Source organism: Chaetodon auriga, chromosome 6 (assembly GCF_051107435.1).
Source record: "Chaetodon auriga isolate fChaAug3 chromosome 6, fChaAug3.hap1, whole genome shotgun sequence".
Lineage (NCBI taxonomy): Eukaryota > Metazoa > Chordata > Actinopteri > Chaetodontiformes > Chaetodontidae > Chaetodon > Chaetodon auriga.
Genome location: NC_135079.1, coordinates 19,893,009 through 19,919,704, shown reverse-complemented (window position 1 = coordinate 19,919,704; position 26,696 = coordinate 19,893,009). Strand labels below are relative to the sequence as shown.

General features: G+C 40.1%; 2 protein-coding genes across 3 annotated transcripts; both read right to left on the bottom strand.

Annotated features, from left to right (window-relative positions):
• Window positions 1-804: 804 nt before the first annotated feature.
• LOC143321838 (spexin prohormone 2-like) lies at window positions 805-4,454 on the bottom strand. The gene is made up of 5 exons (XM_076732509.1): window positions 4,428-4,454; window positions 2,708-2,782; window positions 2,573-2,621; window positions 1,811-1,888; window positions 805-1,047 (listed from the first exon to the last, which is right to left on the bottom strand). Exons 1-5 carry the CDS (start codon window positions 4,452-4,454, stop codon window positions 956-958), a joined length of 321 nt encoding a protein of 106 aa, XP_076588624.1. The 3' UTR covers window positions 805-955.
• Window positions 4,455-17,569: 13,115 nt separating this feature from the next.
• Window positions 17,570-24,241, bottom strand: gal (galanin/GMAP prepropeptide). Of its 2 annotated transcripts, XM_076733433.1 has the most exons (7): window positions 24,162-24,236; window positions 23,917-23,997; window positions 22,562-22,616; window positions 20,741-20,812; window positions 18,720-18,806; window positions 18,140-18,211; window positions 17,570-17,996 (listed from the first exon to the last, which is right to left on the bottom strand). In XM_076733433.1, the coding sequence occupies exons 2-7, from the start codon at window positions 23,995-23,997 to the stop codon at window positions 17,935-17,937; spliced, it is 429 nt and encodes a 142-aa protein (XP_076589548.1). In that variant the 5' UTR covers window positions 24,162-24,236; the 3' UTR covers window positions 17,570-17,934. The 2 variants fall into 2 exon arrangements, with proteins under 2 accessions (XP_076589548.1, XP_076589549.1); XM_076733434.1 differs by lacking the exon at window positions 20,741-20,812 and having other exon boundaries at window positions 24,162-24,241.
• Window positions 24,242-26,696: the final 2,455 nt, after the last annotated feature.

The window sequence follows — 26,696 nt, the reverse complement described above, 5'->3', positions numbered from 1 at the left end:
GCATGTCTGTCCATCCTGGGAGAGGGATCCCTCCTCTGTTGCTCTTCCTGAGGTTTCTTCCATACTTTTCCCCCATGAAAGGGTTTTTCGGCCGAGTCCTTCCTTATCTGAATAAAAATAGATGGTGTTGTATATTTTACACATTGATAAGCCTTTTGAGGCAAATGTGTGATTTGTAATATTGGGGTAGATAAAATCAATCAGTTGGTATCATAATCTAATTTAGCAATGTTTCCACCTTAGATATGTCTACTATATATTAGATGTATCCACATAATATATGTGCTTAACTACTATATCTAGTGACCAAATAATATTTGCTTGTGTAATGCTTGCCTACATCTACCTAGGTGAGAGGAAAATCTACTCAGTCAGCAGTCACATCTGAGAGTGTTTGAATGAGTAAAAGCAGGCTGATGATGAATGATTTTTGATCCTGCTGCTGCAAGTTTTGATGCCTCTAATTATCTTACGTCATATCATTGAGTACAAAACACTTCATCCGTCAGTTACCCTTTCCATGAAATCTCCCAATCAGGTTTCCTACTATCGACTGCTGCCCCCTGGTGGACAAAAAGACACACTGCAGCCAAAGAGACCGAGACAAAAAGATGTAAAGAGCATCTTCCATCATTTATTCAGAGCATTTTTTTTCCCTCTTCTGTTGCTTTATATACAGCAAGCAGAAATCTGTACATAGAACATTATTCATGCATTAAAAATACAAAGAGGTAAACGTAACAATTCACTGTTTCACTGTCATTGTTACAGCATAAGCAGAGCTGTCATGATAAGTTGCTGATGGTCTGGTTGGATTGTAGCACCTCTTGTCTCCGCCTGTCACGTTTAATAGAAACTGGACCCTGACTGCTGTGAGCTGAAATTTATTGTTTTGGACATGCTGTCAGTGAATTGTTAGTTTATTTCCCACGTGTAGACCGTCTGACAGTGTGTCTCATCTTCCCTGCAGGTAGTGGATGAGGACTCTCTCTGAGCTCACAATGCGACTGGGTTGACTGAACTCCTGGGACTGCTGCCTGTGGATGCCTGCATGCACGCACACGCACACACGCACACACACACACACACACACACACACACACACAGAGAGAGAGAGAGGAGAGAGAGAGAGAGAGGAGAGGCCCCATGTTAAAAATAAAGCTGACATTATCACAGCCATCAGTATCAGTAAAGGTGTTCACAGTGTTTCAGAGTCACTGTAACAAACCTGTGGTGCTTATTATGAACTCAAACGCACTTTGGATGCTTTACAATACATATGGATGTTTGGTTTATGATAGTTTTTGGTTAATCCTGATGCACTATGATAGATTATTATGGTTGCAATTAATGCATATAAAAAGCAATCATGCAAATCTAGAAACTTGAGCAAGTATTTAGCAAACAGCTCCCAACAACCACAAGATACAGATACAGAGACACATTAGCATTCATTTGAAGTCGTGTTCATGTCCATTATTCAGTCTGTTTTCAGCCTGATTTGGTCTCCACCAAATCTCTGTCTCTTTAGCTGTTAAATGCCTCACTATGTTCACCAGCTGGTCTCAAACTGAGTCTGTCTGCTGAGGTGTGCAGTGGGTTGATCTGCTGCAGGTGAAAGCGCTGAGGCTCAATCACACAGTCAATGAGCTGCAGCCCAGTAGAGCTGTGATACTAACTCTCTGCGGGTTCGCCACTCTGAGCATCACTAGTAATTTGATTTATTGTTAATATAAATGAAGCAGCTTTTAGGAAGCAAGCTCAGTAAATCTGAAGTAACAGACAGGGATGAAGTGAAGTTGTACTGTACCTCTGAGCACTGCATACCAGCCATGCACACCCTCCTTGAAAAGACTGTTGTCATCCTCCGACACAAACCTCCTGCCATCTGAAGACAAGAGCGGCAGAAAGCCGGGTTAAACCGAGATGTTGCTGTGTGTTTCTCACACACAAAATACTGAAGCAGAACTCTGTTCATACAAAACCTGAAACTGTTACTATGACACATTAGAATTGTATTTCACATGTAGTCACATTTGTTAAGCTTTTAGGGTCCAAACAGGACAGATCTATATTGTTCTGTTACTGTTGCATATTTAGACCTACAGGAAACATGACACCAACTGGCCACACAGGGGTGCCATGATTACTATGCCTAATACTTGTAGTTTACATGTCTGTATCATCCACTACAGTTGAGACATTGTCATAAAACATGGTACAAAAACTGTGTGTAACTCCTGCAGATCTTCACATTCGCTTTGTGTGCAATCAGAGTGAGTGTGTGCAGATTTTCTGTGTAATCACTGTGTAAATCTCCATTTGAAGAATTGAGATGAGAACATCTGTCTGAAACATATGGAACAGAGCACACTGACAAAACGAAAAGCACATTACAGAGGAAGAACATCATGAAGAAACCAGCCATAATGTTACAGTCTAATACATTTGGATCAGAGTTGGAAATCAATCTTTGTCTGACTGGTGATAATGAAGTGGTTCACAGGATTTCAGTTCACTTGTGTTAATAATCAAACTGTCAGCAGAGCGTCTGCTTCGTGCTTAAACTCACGTTTGCCCTTCAAGTACATCATGGACTGAGGACCCCAGTGGATGTTCAGCTGAGGGGAAACAGACAGCAATTTGCTTTGGTAAGAGGCGTCGGACAGGAAACCAGTGGAAAATGTGAGCGGCTGTTGAGGTTTACCTTCTGTGCATGACAGGTCTCGATGAACAGGGAGATGGCTAAAGTACACGTCCAGGCAATTATGACTTTTATCTTCTGGAACAAGAACACACAGACAACACAAATCAAACGCTCTGTGATCGCTCACTCTGTCATTCTGTGGTGGAGTGAAGTCAGGACAGCAGAGTCACTGCACATGTCTGCACATTAATGTGTCAACATGATTAGATACAGTGAAATGTGTTAGCCCTCATATGTTTTGGGTGACATATAGGGAAGCAGCAACATAGAGGAGGTTGAGACTGACAACAAAAAAGGTGAAAGAGATATGAGCTGCAGACTGAAGCCAAGATAGAATGATAATTTATGACCAGAGCTGATGTGCTGTTTCCTTCAGGGTTTCATTAAACATGCATCACATTCACAGATTAGCTTGTAGATTCATCTTGACTACACAGTTTAATCTCATCTTCATGCAGCTGACTCATAGATTCACCAGTAAAGAAGCACAGACTGTAGGATAGTATACTATAAAACCCATCCATGTGTATTATAGGTAGACAAAATATTAGAAACACCTCTCAGCATGATGCAATACGAGTCGATATTGGCACAAACTACAGCCTCCAAAGTGGCAATAAAGTTGAATCAGCAGCTTCCTAAAACAGCCTGATCTCTCACGTGTAACCACTATAGAGAGTCCTCAAAGATTCCACAATGGGAGAAAATAGTGCCAACTACATGTCCACTTTTTCTAAGAATGACGGTGTTCTGATCATTAGAATTGTTGTTGCAGTTCTCATGATCATGATTATTGCTGTTGTCACTGCTTTGTTATTTTATCTTTTCTTTTTAATTAATTTATTACGTTATTGTCCGCTTTGTATTAAACGTGAAAGTGTTCAAATGTTATTATTGCTGTTATTAATTAGGTGATTTCAGTAGCCATTTATCATTTATTTATCGAATAAAAACTGGCATCAATAACAAAATAATTTGAATAATTTTGCGTAATAGAAAAAGATTTTAAGAATAGCAAAAAAAAAAAAAAGTAAAAATAAAGTAATTTGGAGTACATTAGGACTATTAGCATCAGTACACAAGTAAATGAAATCACTTATCTGCACTTATTGTGTCATGAGGAGAAATTAAACTAATTCAACCAAATACATTTCAAATGATGATTGTTTGATAATTTCATGAAAACAACTTTTGCAAAACTAGAATAAAAGTTAAAGAAAGCAGACGTACGTGCACTGGCACAGCTTTGAAAGAATAAACTCACATCAGACTGAATGTAAGACCAACATTTAAAGCATGGACTCGTTTCCACTTACCATATCTGCTGCAGAGAGAGCAGCCGGTCCAGTCGCAGCATGTGTGTGTGTGGTTCAGACCGATGTTCCAGGCTGCTTATATCCCCCATCAGCAGCAGTAACGGGTTCGATCCTGCACCCTGTGAGGCCTGGCAGGACTCCTGTTTACTAGAGGCTAAAAAAAAAAGAGCACAAAAACACAGGCTGACGTCACAACCGTGATCTGCAGTGAGGAACATCAATACTATGGACCTGCTGTGTGATTCCCACAAGTGGTGGGCTTCATGTTTGTGTGTGTGCGATGTTGTCCCAGTGAGGAACAAACAGAGGTATGTCATGTTGCTCCTGTTTTTTATTAGAGGTTGCCCAGTATCGGGAAATGACCATATTTCTGAAAGCTCTCAGAGCTGAGCGTCACTGATTACCTTCACAATAGCGTCCACAGCCTCCATCATTACTCACATATTCTAATCATCTGGATTTGGTACATTCAGGAACTATAAATAGACTCAAAGCAAAACAAACACATTTAAACAAGTCCACTCGGCTGGTTTAAGCTGTTAGTGGAAGGGCACCTATGTACCGTCCTACAAATAAGCACTGTGTGTGCACAATAAACTAATCAAAACTACAATTTGACACAGGACAAAAAGAAGGAAATGCAGTAAATCTGGGGGCTTTGAGCTCCTTGACAGTTTCAGGCTCTGGAGACATTTTGTACTTTGCCTGGTTGAGAATTAAAAACTCCCAACAACTTTACTGTGAGGTGAAGCACATTATTATACCAGAACATGTAAATAGAAGTATAAAAGATTTTTTTAAGTTAAAAATAATTAACCAGTCACATACATGCACATACTGAGCATGCTGTATCAGCTGATGGGGTATGCACTTGGAGAGGAGGGGGAAACAGTCCGAGGCTGAGGGTCAGCTGTGCCACACGGCTCTGCTTCCTCACTTTAAGTGTGACTTGGTGGAAGTCCTCTGTGAGCCTTCATCATAGGCTGGCAACAGACCTCAGGCTTACAGGAAGACAAACTCTGCTTTACGACGGCGGCACCTGGAGTGGACCTAGGTTGGGTTCTTTAGTAAGGGTTTTGGAACAGCTGTTTTGAAGGCATCTGGGATTGACTGCATTAGCACTTAACCCAATAGACAGCTCTTAGAGGGAGCCTACAACATTAGTTACACATTGTAACTTCAGGTTCTACGACTATAGAGACCTCCATGTTGGAAAATCAAATGTACACAAAATATAACTGACCAGTTAATTGAATTAATAAGATTTAAAAAATTTAATTAAAGAAAAAAAAAACAAATAATGAAATAATACTCTTCTTGTCAGGTTATTTTTTTCTGGAAACAGAGGTAGTAGTATTTCTAAAAAATAATAAAGTAAAAGTGAGATTCTCTACCTCCAGTACCGTCAACAGTGAAACACCAGATACAATAAATATTAGCTTCATTTTGGTTTATTGTGGTTTAAAAACATCTTGCCAAAGGACTGCAACAGAAATTTACACACAGGCTAATTTCTAGAAATGTTGATTAATATACATTGTCCTATAAATAAATAAATACATGAAATTAACCTGTTTAACCTATAAATTAAGTTATAAAGTAAATAAATAAATATGCTTTAAAAATACACATACACACATATACACAGAACAACTGTAACAACAACAACAACACTGAATACAGAAGAATGGATAAATTCAATGAGTTGAAGTGTGAACATTTCTTACATTGATTTACATGTACAGATGGGCCAGTTCATTTTATTTTATCTCTAAAGACCAGCAATGTGTTGAAAAGCCAATGCCTTGTGCAAATGTATATAACAATATTTATGGCATAAACCACTGGAACCGTCCATCTACACTGCATTTCAGTGCTGAATGCTCAACAAGTCACAGTCAGAACCACTGCAGCAGCAACACTGTGCCAAAGAAATCATACAGACAAATAATACAACATTACAAATAATATACCTCCAAGCTCAACTTTATGTTTGTAAGGTATTAACAATCAAATAATAATAAACAAAATTCACTCTCTAAACCCACAGTGTGAAGTCAAGTGTCCACACTGGTCCAGCTGAAAACACAGCTGTTTTTCTTCGATCTCAACCAGGTTTTGAAGTGTGATCCAGAGATGTCTCCAGTCTAATTCTGAAGGATCAGTATGGATTGTTCTTGAACACATCATTGGCAATCTGTGTGAGGCAGCGTCCAAACTCGTCCAGGACCATGTGCTCAGCCTGGGCGGCGCTCTGGGCATCCCTCTCAGCCTCCTGAGCCTTGGCCAGCAGACAGCCGCACACAGCCTCCACCACAGCAGGGTTTATCGCTGACAGGGGCCATCTGAACATGAATTTAGACATGGCTTTAGGCTGATCTGCAGGTCAAGTCTTACATTAGCATCACAGCTGTAAAGCTAACTGTGTCACTAAAGCAGCCGTGGTGTAATGTGATGCACTGTGTCAAACTTGACTGACTCACTCGTCCTTGACATTGACAGTCATCTCTTCAGGGCCCATTTCTGAGCCATCATCATAGTTTCTACAGCCCACACACTTACAGCTGGAGGTGCACTTGATGTTGGCCTGCACACACACACACACAGACACACACACACACACACACACACACACACACACACACACACACAACAGTATAATTCCCTCTGAAAAAAATTTCCTTAAATGGTCAATTTTCCACAAACAATTGCATGTGATTTGTGCTCACCTGTATTCTAGAGTACATTTAAAAAGAGATGCACTTAGCCATGTCTCTCTTTTGACCTTACACTGATAAAATGAATGCATTTCAAATTATGCATTAATTCTTCGCTGGGCCAAAAAACTGAAAACTAATTAGGGTCACAGTGGGTGTGTGTGTGTGTGTGTGGGGGTGTGTGTGTGTGTGTGTGTGTGTGTGTGTGTGTGTGTGTGTGTGTGTGTGTGTGTGTGTGTGTGTGTGTAAACCTCATAACACTCGCAGTAGTTCTTCAGGCAGCCGGAGCGTTTACAGTTGCAGCCTCTGCAGTGCCAGCCTTTGAGCTCTCCCGACTTCCCACCAGCGATCTTAGACCTGAAGGCGCCTGGGTTGCGAGCTAAACATGACTGCACAATGACAACACCAGAGACGACTACATTGAGAGGAACAGGGAAAAGATGCTAACATTGTTCAACCAATGATATACACGTTTATTGCTAAGCAAATGCAAAATAGAGGTAGAGCTGTTTTAATCACAACCAAGTATTTACTGTGAAGGGAAGGTCTACTGTATAATATAAAGAGAAGGAGGCAGATATTAATGTCCAGCATGACTTCTTTTCTTTCTTTCTGCTTCTGAAATGCTCTCAGTGGGCAGTGAAAGATGTGCTGGTTGTGGTTAACCTCGACAAAGTTATTGCAAGTCAACAAACTGCCCTAAAGTGACAAAAAACAAAAGTTTCTGTTTGAGACACATGGCAGAGAGTGAGAGAGAACATGTCTCCCCATGAGGGTGTTCCAGTAACAGTCCTGATAAAACAGATCCGGTAATAGTGAGACACCCATCACCCTGACTGAGGCACCAATTACACAAGATCAATGCTGTCAGGCCTACTCACCACGTCTTACTGTCTACTGCAGCTCAAACACCAGCAGCCGGCAACAGTCGATAGTGTTTCAGCTCTTACTGACTGATAAGTATCTAGCTGGCGTAGCAGTCAACAGTCCAGTACCATCCCACAGCTGGATGATGATTATATATAGTAAATCACCAATACTGGTCACTATCAGCACCCTGCTCGGACAATCAATGCAATTCAATGTACTTTTTCTTTTGTCCTTTTCACGTCTTATGTTTATATCTGATACGAACTGTGTGATTGACCAATTAATATTACTGATGTCTCTGTACTATTGGATAGATGTGACCAGCTGATTAAAACAGCTGATATCTCCATTAACAGTCCCAGACAATTATGAGGGGTCATGTGTGAAAGGAGTGAATGGCAGGATGGTATGATAAACCACAGGCCTAAGCAAGCAGCAGAATGGTCCTCCTGCCTGAGTTTTCACCAGAGCTTCGTTTGTCTGTTCTGCCTCCTCCTCGCCTCAATCACCCCCTGCCTGTGGCTGCCAGAAAACAAACCAGTGTACCACCTCTCGCCCTCACACCCAGCGCGCTGTTATTGGCTCGGGGCTACAGATTCAAAGGTTGACGACAGAGATGTGCTGAACACAACAACATAAGAAAACACAGGTGGAGGGCAGGGTCTCTGCAGGTACACACTCTTCAAGGGTCTTAAGTTATGACTGAGAGGGATTATTTTTGTATGAGTCTACATGTTGTTTTTCACAAAATGCTACTCATTCTGCCTCGAGGAAAGAATTTTTGAAAGATCCAAGTCATAAAGGGAGTCTAAGTTGGAGTCTAAGTGTGCCTAATTTCCAGTCTTATAATTGCATATATGAATGTTTTAGACTGCTGGTTTATTCTGTGCCTCCTTGCATTTATTAATTGTTTCATTTATGCTTTCTGACATTTTAAAGGCTTTCTATCAAGCACTTCAGTAAACTGCAATACACTTGTTTCTGTATTTGTTAAGTTTATGACATGAAGGTGTTTTCCAAAAGCATTGCCAACCTTCATCGCGTTGTGCCGCTTCATTTCATGCTTCACATTGTTGTGGCAGTTAGTGCAGTCACAGCTGCTGCACATCACTCCGTTGGCAAAACACTCACAGTACCTGAAAGAGAATAAAAACATATTAAACTTCATCTTTTACCAAACTTCTTTTAATGTGTTCATTTCTTTCTGTTAGTCTAACGGTTTGGACCCGCCCACAGTCCCTCAACCTCTGTGTGTGTCCCATAAAACAGACAGAAGGTTCGTCTATAAGCAGGAGGTGCACCAGGTTGTGATCAGATCTGAAGAACTAAAAAACACACTAAGCGTAAGAAACTAGAGAGGAAAGCTCAATGGCGAGCGAGAGATACTCCAACAGGTTGCCACTCGTGCAGTGCAGGAAGTTAATAATGAAAGAAAGTCCACTCACAGTTTGAGGCACTGGGATCTGGTGCAGTGGCAGGGTTTCCTGGACTTTGATTCACACAAAGTTCCGACAGTTCTATGGGGGTAAAAGCAGAGAAAATACTTAACTGTGAAGTCCACATTAAATAAAGCTCAATGTATAACACCAGTAATCAGCTACTGACATGTTGATACTGAATGCAGGTCTTTGAATCAAACCATTGCAATAAATAATTTTTTCATAACACTGCCTCTTTTCATGAAAATGGCTCCAGTTTCAGAGTTCTTACTGTGCAGGAGGGGTTTGAGGACGTATGTTGGCTGTACCACAGAGACAGTTGATTTCTAGGCAGAAATGGAACAAACTTTGTTTTCTCACCTGGTCTGGAGTCTCCAACACACTCACACCTGGAAACACAAAGGAACAGAGAATTCAGAGGATGCAGCCTTTGTCAATTACATCCCAAAGCTCTGGAACACACCATTATTCTTTTGTTACCTGCTCGTTGATGCATCTTTATTTAATACAGGTTCAAAACTAAACTGTAACTAACACGTACTCTATGCAGCCTGGTCCTCACCTGTCCTCTGAGTTGGGCCATCATCTCTGAGTTGTGGTGCAGATTCCAGGGTGAGGAACACAGGCTCTGGCTCACAGGGGTTAACCAGCACAACCCGTTCACCTCCACTCACATCACACACCACCTGCACAGATAGGGGAAGGCCGTAACAATTGGCTGAGTATCAATTAGTCAACAAATTAATTACGCTCTACGCTCTGGATTTTCTTCGCTGCTGTGAAAAAGCATGGGAACAAAAAAGTTCTATGGACGTAAGGGGCAGCATGGAGGAATCCAATAATCAACTGGCTGGTGTCAACAGGGCATTACCACACAAGACAAGTGTGTTCGCTTCAGCTGTTTACTTTATGCTTGTCTTTTATGTGTGTGTATTATATATGTATCAATAAATCTAATAGGAAGTTGTGGAAATATTTACCAGTTTTTAATAATAACATGCTTGATATGATACGGTAAATACTGTAAGACAAAGTGTAAAAAAAAAAGTGTGTGTGTGTGTGTGTGTGTGTGTGTGTGTGTATGTGTATATATATATACTTTCTTGGTTTGTTATCTGGGTTTCCTCTGTTCATTTGCTTGCATTCATGTTTTTAAGTTATTTGATTTTCTGTTCAGGAAACAGAGCTGCTTTCCCTGTTTCCCCAAGAGTTAATGATGACTTGGGCAGTCATTAATTTTAAGAAGGACACCCACTCCTTTTTAATGAGACTGTCAAACTCAGGCTCTTGGAGAAGCTAGAACTCACAGGCTGTGTGGGATGAGATGTAAATTCAGTCGATCCCTCATGAAGCTGCTGATGGTCCACAGCCTGTGGTGCACAGACACTGGCTACAGGGCCATGTAAGTCCCCCTAAAAACATATGAGACACAGTGAACCCCATTTAACAAATAAACAATATATAAATTCTGCCCAGATCAATGAAAACGGTTAAATGATTGTGAATACTAACTGGCATCATGCTCCAGAGAAGAGCTTCATTAATAGACCAAGGAGCGCTGTGATGGCTGCTGTCTGGTAGACCAGGAGCAGGGCTGAGGAAACCAAGACTGCCTCACGTCTCATTAACATTCCAAACGCATCATCTCCCTCCCACACACAGTACGTCTGTACAAACTGAAGCATGGGTCAGACCCCCAGGTCATTAAATCTTACACTATATAACTCCAATAATGGCATTTTGAACAGCAGAGACTTTTTATTTGATAATGACCTGTGAAGTTTGTACAAGGGCTTTAAATTACTTCTACTTTGTGTATTTTTATGTGATCATAGCATCTTTCAAATTACTCTTATGGCATATGTATTGGTTTGTAGAAAAATGAAACAATCCCAATGAAGAGTGGTGCATTTCAAGCAGTGGCTGACATTGAATCACTTGTTTAGTTGAATGACCCAAACATGCGACAATGGAACACAACCACTATGAAGTGAAGGAGACTCACCCAGTGATGAGGTGGTACTGACTTGACTGGGGCTCCAGGATGTAGTCAGGATAAGTCGGCTGACACTAAGTGGACGTGCACAGACAGGGGACCTGCAACCCAGAATTTGTTAGCCGGGGATTTTGACAGAAAGTCGTTCTAAGTGTCTGTGAAAATAATAGCTTTTCAGTGGGATTCACTTTCATTTCCCAGTCACTGCACCAAAAACCTGTCAACCTCCCGCTTACAACCGGTATCTCCCATATTTCCCCCCTCTCTCCGGCTGTTTCTATTTTTGATTCCACATATTGACAGCTATACAATATTTTACTTGAAATTCTTTTTAACGGAGGACGTTTCTTGGTCTGACAAAATGTTGTTTTCATTGTCTTATTAGCACACAGTGCGTACCCTGGCTTTATTCACTAACGTTACTACATTTCCTTATTGATGAAACCCACATTAAACTACCCTCTGTAGAGCCTCCACGTCCCACGCTGTAACACTATGCTTTCAGACCGCTGACACGTGTTAATTATTCATAGTTAGAACACAGTTTCACAACATTTTCTTCTCCACAAATTACTTTTTTGTCTTAATGTGACCTCTGCTGTGTCCGCTACGTTAGCTCGATAACTGGTTAGCGTGTTGCTATTAGCCTCACGCTATCTAGCTAACTAAAGTTACGGTTTAACGTTAGATTAACGTTAGCATCATTTAAGTTGTGTTTATTACGTTAGCTAATGCAAATGTTACTTGAATGCCACAGCTGGCTTCTTGTCGAGTTACTAAGTCAATTTGAACTCAACAGCTTTAACTAAGGTGCAGTGGCAATTGAAAGCCAGAGATTTACGTCACCGGTTACCGCTGAGTGGTGCCTGTTCAGCCTGGAGATGTTAACGTTAAGTTAATTTGACAACAGCATTCATCAGGTCTACTGCGATTTCAAAGCTGGTTTTGTTACTTATGTAAAATACGTCAGTAAAACTAAAAGATTTATATTTGACTACCTACCTGTTGGCCCGGCGCTTTTTTTCGCACTGTTCTTATAGCTGATAATTTCAGCGCACCGTTGAGTCTGACAGACTGGTGCCTTCAGAATGAGCAGAAGTGTCGAAACTATGAAAACTTTCTGGTAAAGCGAGAAAAGAAAGAGCAAATAACTTAGATTTCATGATGCACTTGTTCAGCTGAAATGAGGGATGCGTATATACGTTTTTACTTTATTTCACTGCAAGTATGTTGTTTCGTATTGTAGACTGTTTCATATTTTGTATTGTCTCAATTTTAATGTTTCCTCGTTGAATAACTGACTTCCACCGATTGAAAGGGGCGGAAAGGTGTGAAACGAAATTCAATTAATATAAGTGTTTGAATCAGAGAAAACTCTACTTGTATGTGTAATAAAGTATTTGCTTGGTGCACATTTCTCCTGCTGCTGCAGCAAAAAAAAACTTCCGACAAAACGTGAAGGTAGCCTCCCGCTTGCAACGTTAGTTTCAGTTTTACGAGCATTAATAAAGGCCGCAAAAGTCCAACCAACCCGGTGCTGTGTCGAAATCTGTTCCCCTGTCGCTCTCCATGCTCGACTCCGTCTTCTGCTGCGTATCACCGCGTGCTTTCCTCCTCCATCTCTGTCTCCCGCTTAGCTGCTGGGAAATAAAAACTTATTCTATGGTGTTTACCGACCCCCTTTGGACTTATAATGAAACAACAACCACATCAATAGTTTAACTGCAACTGAACATCTGTGAAATATAAGTACATTTAGGTTAAGTATGAATTTATGTGCGAATGTATGCAAAAATGAATGGAAATGTAAGTATAACTGTAAGTTACCATAAACAAATGAGTTTAAGACTTTATACTTCAGACTGCTTCTTCATTGATCGCAATTTGGGAAATTATTTTGTTGCAGTAGCAAACACAGAATGTATACAACAATTGTTTCAAAAAGCAACAAAAAATATAAACAGGAATAACAGCTGTTTGTTAAAAATAAAAATATAACTAAGTATAACTAAATATATAGTTATATAATACGTATTATAATGTATAGTACATATTATATAATATTATAAAATAAAATAAAATATAACTAAGGAAATAAAGAAGTATTTATAGCAAAACAATTTGTGCAGTTTCATATGATAAATAAACCTTAAACAGACCTTAAACAGATAAATAAATGTAAACCGTAGAACATATGTGCAGTATTGCAGTAGTGCAGGTAATAAGTAAAATATTGGGGTTTGTGAGGTTGGTGGATTAACTGTTTAAGTTGCTGTTGTACAGTGTGATGGCTCGTGGCAGGAATGATTTCCTGAAGCGGTCCTTGTGACAGCGGAGCTGGAGCAGTCTATAGGAGAAGGAGCTCCGCTGTCTGTCCACCAGGTGGTGAAGAAGATGTTCAGGATTATCCATGATGGATAACAGTCTGTCCAGTGTCCTCCTCTCTACCACCTCCTCAAAGGTGTCTAGTTTGTAGGCAATAATGGAGCTGGCCCTCCTGATCAGTTTGTTCATTCTGCTGGTGTCGCTGCTCCCCAGCACACTGCAGCAAAGAAGAGTGCACTGGCAACAACAGACTGGTAGAAGATCTCCAACATCTTGCTGCACACGTTGAGTACAGGGAGTACAGCCTGTTCATCCTCTTCTTGTAAACAGCGTTGAAGTCACTGCTGTTAAGACACGCTGTCCCTGTCAGGAAGCACACAAGAAAGGAAAAAGATTGAAATGTGTTTCAAGAAGATTTTATTTTGAAAGCACAGACAAAAATATCTCAGACAGATGTGCAAAATACACTGATTTACCACTAGGCTACTACTAAGATGAATATTAAAAATCTAATAATTCTAATACAAATCATGATGAATCAAGGTTATTATGGGATGCTGCTGCTGACAGATGACTTCATTACCACAGGTCTCTGAACCAAAGGCAGAACACACACTCCGTCCTTCAAGGACAAACACCGTCCTGATGCTGGGGAGCCACCTAGTGGTAGAGCAGAGTATAACTGTATGGAAATACTGCTGAGTGCTTTTAATGACATCAGATAATTATTACATGAACTCAAACATGGATGACACCTGTCTTTACGTGCAGGTGGGTTATCAGAAACAGTCCAGTGAGAAAATATGAATGAATAAATAAACAGACAGACTAAACGCTGGAAAGGTGTGAAAATGAGTGACTGCAGGAAATGCAGTAAAATTTGATATAAAGTATGTTTTGTACATTAGTATTTAATTTGACATTATTTTGGTAAATTAATTTAAGCAACAAAAAAATCTGAGGAGTCCCCTGGGAGCCGAAAGAGCCGAAATTCCCATCACTACTCTGTGTCCTCTTATCTTAACCTCCAGCCAACATTATCCTGAGCCATAACTGGTCAGTAGGCGGCTCTACAGGAAAGACAGTGTTAACAGGAGGGTTAACCAAACCAGTCTACCAAAATCATCTATGGCTCTCATTCATTTTCGAGGCTGTCTGAACGAAAAGAACACATCTCTGTTTCAATCCTACATGTATTACATGTTATATATAGATGGCTAAACACAATAAAGAGCCCCCCCCCCCCCCAGTCAAAGTTTCCTGTATTTTCGTCCAGATGTGGACTGAGCAGCAGGACATCAGCTCAGCCCTGGAGGAGGTCCAGTCCATTGATGGAGATAAAGGACTGTCTGATCAATAACGCTGCTATTGGACTCTCCTTGGACACAAACACTGTTGCTGTAGAGGCTGCGATGAAGATCTTTCAAGTCAGCAGTGTTGCACCGAAGGCCAACATTCTGCAAAGGTGACACTGAGGATCAGGCAGAACTGGACACATACTGACCAGAATGAATGAGAACTTGCCTGCTGCAGCGACAATGATGTGATGTCTACAGTACAAGGGTGGAAGCCCGTCACTCTTTGAACGGAACAAAACATCAACTTTACCTCTTGTTGTTGCTTTGATTAAGTGCCAGTGGTGATAACTTCCCCAGTGAAAAACTGCCATTAATTTGGATTTTATTTTCTTACTATTAGTTAGTCTCTCAAAATTGATATCAGATTCAGATTCTTTTATCTACAACATTCGTATTAATGACTAAATAAGCAATGATTATATTTTAAATGAGCTCTGCCCATTTCAAACCAGTGCATAGTATGAAGCTAGCAGACACCACATGTGCTATAACCTGGTTTTACTGTGAACCTGGACTCTGTGTTGAATACCTCATCAGTCCAGCATGTAGACTGTAATCTCAGTGTCCCAGGAAAAGGTATACAATCTCCTGATTTAAAGGACAAGTTCACGCTATATCAAGTCTATCTTAACACAGTGCTCTCATGCCTGTATGTTTGTTTTAAAGAGTAACTGTCACTGTAATAAGGTCTACTGTCTACAAGTGTATTGTGTTGCAACAACCTACATTATATGTGATTGCAAGGACGTTCAGTGTCTCTCCACCAATATTGTATTAAGATAAACCGGATAAATATCCAAATGTGCCCTTCCGATATTTCCATCTTTTTTTTTTTTTACCTTAAATTTAATTTGAAAGTTACATTTTTGTATGATTAGTCATTGTGTAATAGATTTACTGTTAAATTGAAGTGTGCATTATCTCCATGATGAAGCGAAGCCACTGTTGTTTGTCCAGACAGACAAATTAAGTGACACAACACTGCCATCTAGTGAACTTACAGTTTGAAACACTGTGTTAAAAATAGGTTGAATGAAGAGCTTTTGGTCTTTTGTTTGTAACTGTGCATCCACACAGTGAGGAAAAACAGTGCAGGATCTGAGGGTGTCGGCGACATTCATTTTGTGTGGTGCAGCATGATGATCCCTGAGAAGAAGAAGTCAAAGCATCGGCACACTTTTCCACTGGAAACGCCCAGTTTAGTGTCTGCATCAAACAGATCTTCAGAGTACACAAAGCGAGGAGGGCTCAGCTCAGCAATTCACATTCTGAGAAAGTGCAACACATTGAAGAACACCACAGAGCATTAGATCAGAATAAGCTCATTTTAGAACGTTTCTTTTCATCTTTGTTGAAGTTTTACAGGTAACCTAACTATTCAAACACGTGACTTGACCCAGAGATATGTAATATAGGAGTGTAAACTTCAACATGATGACTAAAGACATTCACAAAAAGAAACTTGTCAAGAAACAATGAAAACATGACACAGAATGACATGAAAATAAAATGGCTTGTCAAACCGTCCTCACACACTGGGCCTTGAGTAAAGGGTGGTGGGTGGTGGGTGGTGGGTGGTGGGCTGGGCCTGAGAAACAGATATGGACAGGCAAAGAGAGGAGATGAGCAAGTCAGCCTTTTTCTGTGACCAATTGTTTTCCTGGTTTCACTCTACTGCCAGACCATGGTGATATTAAACTGAGCAATTTCAAATCAAATCTTTTTCTCTTTATTTTGGCCTATTATCTACACCTACCCAGCTTTTACACAGCCCTGAATGGATTCTTTCAAATCACTATCCAGAGAGGGGAAAATTGTCAGTGCTGGTGTGGTGTTGTTTTCCTGTGTGGACGAGGAAAAGACAGCTTGAACTACTGAACACTTCAGCCTGATGGCAACATTATGACGTTAACTGTGTACTGTCTCTGGCTCTCGCTGTTACTGTTCCATGTGTATTGGTATTAACAGGGGTCATACTTTAATGAAATCCTCCTAGGAGGTTAATCCAGTCCACCTCAGACTTGGTCAGTGCATATCAAAGACCTTAATGATTAAAAGTTGTGAAGCTTTTGTTTTTTCAGGAAATAGGAAATGGTTTGTAACTCTACTGCACATCGTCAAGTCTGCCCCAAGATTCCCGGCCTTAAGACATCTACATACTAACATTACATATTAAAGGTGGTCAGAGAAGCCTCGATGATACTTCAGTGCAAAGATTATGTTTTCACAGTCATTGCACAACCTACTGGCAACAGAAAGTAAGCCTTGTATGACAATCATCATTTGATTTACGGGAAATTTTCCCAGCGTGGTCCACACTTCATACACTGGAACATAAGGTATAATTAGTAGGTGTTCTGTAGTAGTGAACACAGGAAGTGTCACTGAACTCCTTTGCACAGTGTCCGAAACATGAAAATGAGGCTAAAATGAGAAAACAAGGCCGCAGCTGCTGCACAGCCCACAGTGCACGAAGGTGTGAGGGCCTCTTGAATGCTGCTTGAAAGCAAAATCTGAATTTTAAAGAAATCTCAGTAGTCAGATTGTATACAGTTATGTTACAGTCCTTTGTCTTCTATGATCATCCTAGCTGATCGTTTCTGTTTGTTGCTGTTGTGTTCAGTCTTTCTTGCATCTGCTGCAGACTGTTGCAGCTCAGTCAACCAGGATGAGGACTCATAGAGCAGCCATTATCAACATTTCCTCCATCCTCACCTCCTTTACATACAACTGGGATGAAGGTACCAACTATAATAAGTGCGCTTCCCGGACGCCCAAGGTCAGAAGATAGAGTTTTGGTACACAAAATAATGACAGAATAAATTCAAGTCGTCCAGTGAGTCCAGTGCCATTTGTTTGTTTATTCACTCCATTCTCTTAAATCAGATGAGAGCATATTAAGATGATAATACAGCGTTGATTTCTCAACAGACATCCCTGTTACCCACATCCACCTACAGTCAGTAGACACAAGCTGACCTTTGGCGGACATAAAGTGTTATTTACACAGGAGCAGAAAGATCTGAAATTTGTATTGTGGGACAATCAAATCTCTGTCACGAAGAGTTACAGAATCAGATCTTTGGTACCAGGACAAATTCAGAGTCAGAGTGTGAATGGAGCTACATTAAGGTGACATTTAGGGCAGTGGACAGCAGAAACATAGACACGGGTAGAGAGAGATGAACTGCAGACAGGCAGAAACATTAGGGATTGGCCAGTTCATCTGAGGTCACAGAGGAAGGCAGGCTGTCCAAGGCTCCCATCTCTGCAACCACACACACAAACATGGTTTTCTTAGGGCAGAGACAACAATACTCAGACAAGAGTTTGTCAGGTTCAGCCAATGTCAAAACCCTCACAGCTGTTACTGTATATACATTATTCAGGTAACAAAAGCAATAAGCATACCTTTAAGTTTGAGGTATGACAGGAAGTCAATGACAGTGTGGATGACGTCTCCATCTGCTATCCTCAGGGAACCTGCGGAGGCACAGGAACAAAGTGCAGCCTGTTATCATGTCATCTAAAGCTGGTAGCACAGTTTAACAGCACGTCTGGTTACAACATATGGGAAAATGAATATCTCGAAATACCAAAGTATCTTAATACAAGGGGGAATCCATTTAATATCCTTCAAAATAACAGAGAACCAAACAGTGCATGGTATAAAGTAAATCAGCTCTGTGGGAAAGTCCAGTGACTAACTTTAAGAAGAATGAAATTTGAAGGCTCCTGGAAACATCTCGCAGCACGTTAGCAGACTTCAGCATGTGTCAGTGTGGCTAAACAGCTTTTGAATGTGATATCTTGTCATCTCAAGTTCAGCTGGTTTGACATTTTCAGCAACTTACGAGCACTTTGAATTTTGTTCAGCTGAACTTCAGTCTCGTTTTTAAGGCAGCAGGAGAACTGACATTTTGAACTTGCGTTTAACAGCAGATAGAGGAAGATCGTCCTGTTTCTGCGTGTGAGAGACAGACAGACAGACCTGTTCTGAAGTCCTCCTCCTGGCCCATGTCCCTCTTTCCAGCCAGCCCCGGCTTGTCTCCTAGTGTCCTGTGTCCATCTATTCCATCTGGACAATGAGGAGTGATCACAGTCGATAGGCGTACAAACAGCAGAAGGGTGAAAAGAACATTTGATTCCAGCGGTTACAGGCCTAAGCTCAGATCACTTGAAATGCAGCCATTTCACGATGAAAAGCTAAACTTCAGTTCAACTTGGTAATAGTCTTACAGCTATGCATACTGTATTTTTTCATGTTTCATTTGCAAGAAAATCATTTCGAGCTGCTCCAAGTTTTCTTATCTTTCAGCAGTGAATGATTTTTTTTAAATTTGCTTGAATAGACACTATCTCTTGACAAAAGAAAATTATTTGAATTTACCAATCTTGAACTGTTGTGTGCTAAATTAACACAATTACAACCGAAAACACACACATTTGCTAAATATCCCACTGTTTCAGAAGCAGCATACATTAGACACACACACATTCACAGTGCACACCTCTACCTAATTCTCTTAAGAAGAGCTAAAGGACATTATTGCACACGTGGTTATTTCAGCATGGTATTTGGTTTGTAACGGTTGGGTTCAATTTTCAAACTTTTACGGACCACCTGCAGGGCTTGGCTCATGGAATTGCAGTAAAACAGAGATTCGAACAACCGAAGAAATAAAAAAAACGCACATTTAAAATAGGATGGAGCGCAGTTTAACACAAGGAGATGCATTAGAATAATAAAGATGAAAGAAATGGAAAAAAAATGAATGGATAAGCAAAGTCGTTTGCTTAGCCATGGTGCCTGATGCATCAGTAGTAGTAGGAGAGGTAGAAACTATGGCTCACCCCATTTTTGGAGGTATGTACATTTGCTGATGATTAAATTAGTGAACTAAACTACAGAAAATATCTACTTTATCGGACTGTTTTCTTTGATTTTGAGTCTTTTCCAGCTATGTGTCTTTATGTTCTTAGCACACGCCTCTACTCTCTGAGCGGTCATGATGTGTGACCATAGAGGAGGGACGATAAGTGGCTGGAATTGTTTGACTCATCTTAGGTGCATCCTCATTACCTGAAGTAGTGCTTGAGCTGATGCCCTCTGCACACTGTGTATGTGTGTGTGTGTGTGTGTGTGTGTGTGTGTGTTGAACTATAAGCTTAAAAGTCCAATTAAAATATATGACGCAGGAGTGGAAAAATAATGTATTTAATGGTTTTTGCCTTCATATATAAACTGCTCCTTTACTCTCTATGGACCCTCAGTGTTTTGGTCTTTGCATTTAATATTATATATTCTGCAAGGTCCAAATTGTTACACAATATGTCTTATAGTGCTTTAAAAATATAGATAATTATATGTTTTATAATGTAATTTCCAGAAAAGCAAAACTTACAGTTTCAATTATGATTCATTTCATGGATTCAACATCAAAATGGCCCAGTTGAAAAGCACTCAGCATTAGAGCAATGTTACTGAGCAAATTACCGTAAAAATTCAAAATGAAAAAGTTTGACCGACAAATGCTTTTGTTTGTCAATTTCCAACAGGTGCAAAACATCCAATTTAGCTACAGACGTACCAACAACCTGTGACAAAATTGCAAAGTAAACATCACATCAACTTACCACTAGTACTTATTAAGGCTATTTACTATGCTGTACCAGCTCGCAATGAAGGTGACCATGTTAGACAAATGTGTGAATGCTGATATGATAGAGCGGCAGGACGTTTTCTGTTCCTCCCATCCTGTCAGCATTTCATACTCCCCCTGTGCAACACCTTTCCTTACCCAACACACACTCAGAGAAGATCAACATGAGTTCCTTTGCTTTAAGCACAGAGAGAAATGCAGTGTTTGGATGCATAAGCGCAAACAGCAGTAGGATGACAGACGTCCTCCCCTGATGAGTGACAGAAGCAGCGAAGAGGCGGGATGTTTGGACAGAGCAATTCCTGGCCTGACACCAAGGCCCTGCAGCGGCCGTATGTTTCTATCTTACATTGAGTGACCAGCTCGTCTCTGCCTCTGGCACTGGGAGAATCCTTTATCTGAATTAGGTGATCAATACGACCTGAAACACAGGATGAGGCAGGAGCAACCTTTACCTGGGCTTCACACACACACACACACACACACACACACACACACATACATACATACACATAAACACACACACACAAAGGGATAACATTTCCAGGGTTCCTGTTCTTGACTGATTTGGACCCCACACAATGGTAAGACCATACACACACATGCACACACACACACACACACACACACACACACACACACACACACATGCATCTGGATAACCAGTGTTCACTTAATGTGTCCTCTAAAGGTAATGAGGCAGTCTTTAAATTGCACTAAATTAGCTGACACAATGGAGACAGTGGACAGGGATAAGAAGACAGAACAGCACTGATTCACAGAACATGAGCTCAACAGTCTCTTTTGTAAGCCACGTTACATAGGCAACATTTTAAGCAACACGGGTGAGCTCCGGGCTCCTTAAAATCACCCAGCAGGCATTTCAAACAGACTAGTCACAGCTCTTCTTCTTCTTCAATCTTACTGCATGTTAGATTTTTTTAAAATGATGTTGTAGGTGCATGTAAGGTCATAATTTAACAAGAAATCATTGATGTCTACTCAGGTGCTGGAGTAATGTCCACCCCCGACCTTTGGTTAAAGCTGCACAAATAAGTATTTATAGATGAAACCAAAGTTTGGAGTTTAGGGAAATAAGCTTATTGGCTGTGAGAGTCACCATGAGAATCTTACATGGAACCTTTCATAAATATTGTGGAAAAATTGAAAATGTGATTGCATGTTTAAAAAATTGGAGAGATGTAGTTCAGATTGTTAACAGACATTTTAGAGCAGGAAAAGCACAGGTGGAAATAATAACAATAACAATTGCTGAAATCCGTTAAGTGTCGCAGTCAGCCATGTCAGTGAGTGAGCATGCACAACACCAGAGCCCAGAAACTGGCTCATCCAAAAAGAATTCAGCCATCATTAATGATTAATGATTGATAATTTCCTGCTTGGACAAGTCAAATATCTGCTGTGAAAATGGTCTGTTGTCTAAGTGTGTGCCGGCTTCACGTTCTTCCCGTGATATCTGCTGCGTCTCTGCTGAGGACAATATTTTCCTCAAAATGTTGCCTATGTATCATCACTTTTTATCATCACAATTTCTGTGTTTTTCTGCCTGAAAAGACTGACTTATAGCCTTCCCAGAACCATTTATTTTATTCTTTTTTCTGTGTTTTACAGAGAGCACCTCACTCCTGGGGCTCAGCCTTTGGTAAAAGAGGTCTGGACGTTTAGGTGTTAAATGGATTTATCTACTGACATTGATCATGGCCTGGATTTTAGTCATCCGATACCTTTGTGTGTTAAAAACTCAAAGAACTCAACAAGACAAACCAGATGCTGTCTGAGCTCAGAATGATGCATAGAGACAGAAAGATTACATTCTGCTGGAAAAAGTTCATCAGCAGAAACCTGAAAATCTACAGCTGCAACGGTAATATGAAGAGCAACGTACTGATGTTGTGAGGTCCAGGTAATTGCCTCCCATACCAGGAACATTAACCAAAATAATTCAACAATTAGTTCATAATTGTTAACAAAGATGGTGTGTTAGGAATTCACTTAATTCTGATAAAATGTGTTGCACATTTACGATAGAGGAATGAAACACAAGATAAATTTTAAGATGCATCGTCCAAAGCTACATTTCCAGAAGTGTTGAATTGAGGTTTTGATGCAGTGTAACAGCAGGGTGTGTGCGCACACAGGCAGTACTTACGGGGACCGAGCAGATAGCCAGCACTGTTCAGAGTCCAGCCACGCTTCTCCTTCGCCTGCAGAATCCACAGACACACAATGATCAGATCACAGGACAAGACACACGTTCACTGTTCAGTGTTGACTGTTTGTAATGAGTGTTTCTGATGTGTCTTTTCCTTCATCGAGTGTGTCTTAAGTCCCTTACAGTGGATGTTTGAAGCCTATATAAATGAATTAGTCCATTTCCCATTTTCATGTAGTCATTTATTTAGTCTGCCCACCATCATTCAGTAACAGTTCTGATGACTTACAAAAAAGTAGGGACGCTGTGTAAAACATAAATAAAAACAGAGTGAAATCACTTGAATTAAACTGTGTTCACTGACAACAGTTTTCCAAAGTGTCCCCAAGCTCATGTAATAATCTCCTTTATACAATCATGTGTTCACAAAGTGGTGAACCTCGCTCCATCCTCGCTTGTGAACGACTGAGCCTTTCCAGGATGCCCCTTTCATACCCAATCATGATACTATCACCTGTTACCAATGAACCTGTTTACCTGTGGAATGTTCCAAACAGGTGTTTTTGGAGCATTCCACATCTTTCTGAGTCTTTAGCTGCTCCTGACCCAACTTATTTGAAATGTGTTGCTACCATCAAATTCAGAATGAGCAGATATTTACAAAAAAATCAATGAAGTCGATCAGGAGAAAATTATTAAATATATCATCTTTGTTCTGTTTTTAATTGGGCAGATGTCAAAAAGGATAAGCAAATGACCACATTCTGTTATATTAAGGTTTTAAATAGAGTCCCAACGTTTTTTTAATCAGCGTTGGATAAACCCTTTAGACACACACTGACGTCTATCCACAAACATGCACAGGTGCACAAACCCAAAAGGCAACTTTACCCCACAGTGTCATATCACCTCAACTCCCATATTAACAACTATATTCATGTTTAAGTTAAGTTTTATTGTCTTAGGTTTTGTTGTATTCTTCTGTCTATTTCTGATGTATTTGCACAAGTAAACCTCAGTAAAACAAATACTCAAAATGTGTGATATATCCAGCATATAACTGAATTTTGTGGACATCACTGCCGCATCTATTGTTATTACCGTACTACACATTTTACAGTGTAACTATTACAGCATATAGACATCTTTCTCTTTAGATGCATTGATCATTGTTATTTTTCAAAATTTGTTATTATAAATTGTGAATTTCATACATTTATATTACTGTATATTGTTATTTCATATTCTATATTTTGGTATTTTTACACTGTTATTTTCGTGTTTTTGTATTTTATTAATGTAATACTGTATCTCTGAATGATTTGACACCTCTTTGCTGTGGTGAATCTTACCGCAATGACCAAGCCGACGGTCTCAGAGAGAGTTGCGCAAAAGATGAGCGACACGCAAAAAATCCCAAAGCACCTCTGCATCTGAGAGAGAGAGGAGAAAAGAAACTCATCAACAGAGAACCATTAGGAAACATTTCTGACTGACCATGAATCCTATCAGGATCAACTTTTCCCACATAAGCAAACTTTTTCCCGCATGATAACAGAAGAAGCGTCCCTGAAAGCCTCCAAAACATCTGATTTACCTTCGATGTGACTTTCCGCCGTCTGTTCCACTCTGAAGCCGGCAGCAGAAGTTGCTCGGTGTGTGTAACCCTCAGTGCTTCGGATGAAATGAGGACTCCATCCACCTTTTATGTCACTCCAGCCGGAGCCTGCTGCTGTCAGCCCGCGTCAGCAGCCCCCTCCTGCAGACAGGATGGGCAGGTCACGAACACAGCGCATAATGGAATTCAATAACAGCATATAATGCCATCATCAGATTTTTCTTTGTCGCCCTCAGAGACATGGGATTGAATTTAAAAAGGGGAAAAATACGTCTGTCCTAATCTGATATCTGACTTTAACAAGCTTATTGCAGGAGCTTCATGCGTCTCTGAAGGAGCAGATGGTCACTGAAACATTGGCTGCTCCTGCCCATCATCATCACACAGGTTATGGATGATGGAAGATGTTTTATGATTGCTTTAATTCCTTGCTTTTCTATTTATTTCGTTTTATATTTATTTGACGACAATTTAGAAAATAAAAATGATCATAATCCACCCTGCTCAAACTAGTGAGGTCTGATCTAACAGTCCTGCAATAAATCCTCCCCTCATGAAGGTCCTCATGTTCAGTTTTTGTTCAACCAAAACCTGTTTAAGAGGCGTTGATTCAGCTGTGAATCATTGCAGTGAATGTAGTTTGCGGTGCTGTTGAACTGTATTGCGTTGTAGTGACAGGTGGGGTTGTCTTCCATGGCACAGGCTGATGGTCATCAACCCCTGAACCCTCCACCACCATTAAGTCATGATTTAATGTCTTTAAATATGGCCGTTTTTAAATTGTGACTTTTTTTTTTTCACGATAAACATTATTAACTCATGAAAAGCACATCTGACATACAGGGGTTGATTTTACTGACTGTAAATGCTGAGTATGCAACATGCATTTTATTTGCAATGATGTTTTCAGATGTTTAATGTTGACAAATCAAGAGATTTTTCTCAGAGATTCTAAATCTTATGGAGAACATCCACGATTCAGAAAGCATGGGCCTTGTTTCCTAGTTTTTATTCTCAATCTAAACTTACTTGAAATATAAACTTAAAAACTTTATATTCTACCCAGCAGCTCACTTAATGCCTTTTGCCTGCATGTTGCCTGTATACATGTTGGAATATGGGAATATTGAATTTGAAGTTTTCAGACGCCAATACACTGTAAAATCTCATAATCAGTTCCATTAAATTAACTCATAATTCACTCCTCTAACTTCAAATGATACAAATGTCCAACTCATCATTCGATAATCTAGAGACTTTGTTATTTTACACGGCACAGCATGCTCTGTTTTTGGATTAAATCTGTCCACACAGCATTTCTTTCTCATTTGAAGAAAGTTATACGTCTTATTTTGTGTGTTTGATAAAGAAGTCCTAAATGAGTTTAAGGTGCACAAATGCAAAGGTAAAACTAGATTAGAATAATAATTAGAAATGAACTTACTTTTTAATTGAAGATTGCTCAGATTTTTCATTTTTACAGTCAATTTGAAAACCTCCCCCAGATTATTCTCCCATTATTCCCCTGTACTCTATTTTTAAATGCAGCCCTTTACTTGAAATGGGAAAAGAACGTTTAATCGGACTTCTTGCTTTTAATCCCTCCAGCTGAAAGTGAAAACTGACAATGGTAAAATATTATTAATTGTACTGTCTTTATTTGATGTGAGAGCCACTTTTTGACACATGCAGATGTACATGCAACTACTAGGCTACTGCAGTATACATGGCACTGAATCACAACGTTAGACATTATGATGATGATGATGATGGTGATTTTTTGCTGGAGCATAATTTATCTAACTGGACCTCTTTGAATTTTAATTGAATACACCTGTTGTAAACTTCCTAAAGCTTCCTAAATCTAATATGCTATCCTGCTATTTTTAATGGGGTTTTTTGTCAACACTGCAGCAGTATGTAACGTTACAGAAATGAAGCTCCCATACAAGTGTATCAAGTTCTCCTGTTATTCTGTGTGGAAGGATGCTGAAAGATGAAGATGATTTTGTTTTTTACCTTGTGTTTATGGGGATTTATAGGTCACATGACTAATTCCTAAGCTATGTATAAAGAAGACAGGAAACAAAGTCACACACCACCCTGATAAAGGCAAGGAAGGCATCAATGTTCGGTGAATGAAGCGTGGTGTGCTGGTCAGCTCTCAGGCCGCTCGCCTGAGGTCTCCTGCTCCGCCATTCTCCAGCCCCAGGTGGTTCACCTGAAGGTCTCTGCTTAGCCCATACGTCACCAGACTTTCTTTCTTCCTGCATTTTCTGCCCTTGTGTTTCATCTGTTTCACCTGTGTCTGATTAGTTCTCCTCCCCGTCTGTATAAGTCTGTGTGTTTCCCTTTGTCTTTGTTGGTTCATCCCAGTATGTGAAGTTCATGTTTCCTGTCAGTTTGTCCCTTTTTCTTTGGATTTTTGTTTTCTTTATAGACATCTTGCTTTGGTTTTGAGACCCCCAGCCTCACATACCTGTACTCTTTGATTGCCTTATTTTGTGACAAATT

Excerpts from the sequence above, each read along its gene's own strand:
- LOC143321838 (XM_076732509.1), bottom strand. The coding sequence starts at position 4,454 with ATGGAGGCTGTGGACGCTATTGTGAAG. Across the intron at positions 2,783-4,427 it reads CTGTGGACGCTATTGTGAAG|AAGATAAAAGTCATAATTGC; the intron begins GTAATCAGTGAC and ends TTCTTGTTCCAG. Across the intron at positions 1,889-2,572 it reads GATGTACTTGAAGGGCAAAC|ATGGCAGGAGGTTTGTGTCG; the intron begins GTGAGTTTAAGC and ends TCTTGTCTTCAG.
- gal (XM_076733433.1), bottom strand. The coding sequence starts at position 23,997 with ATGCAGAGGTGCTTTGGGATTTTTTGCGTGTCGCTCATCTTTTGCGCA. Across the intron at positions 22,617-23,916 it reads CCGTCGGCTTGGTCATTGCG|GCGAAGGAGAAGCGTGGCTG; the intron begins GTAAGATTCACC and ends TGGATTCTGCAG. Across the intron at positions 20,813-22,561 it reads TGGCTATCTGCTCGGTCCCC|GTCGTATTGATCACCTAATT; the intron begins GTAAGTACTGCC and ends CCTGTGTTTCAG.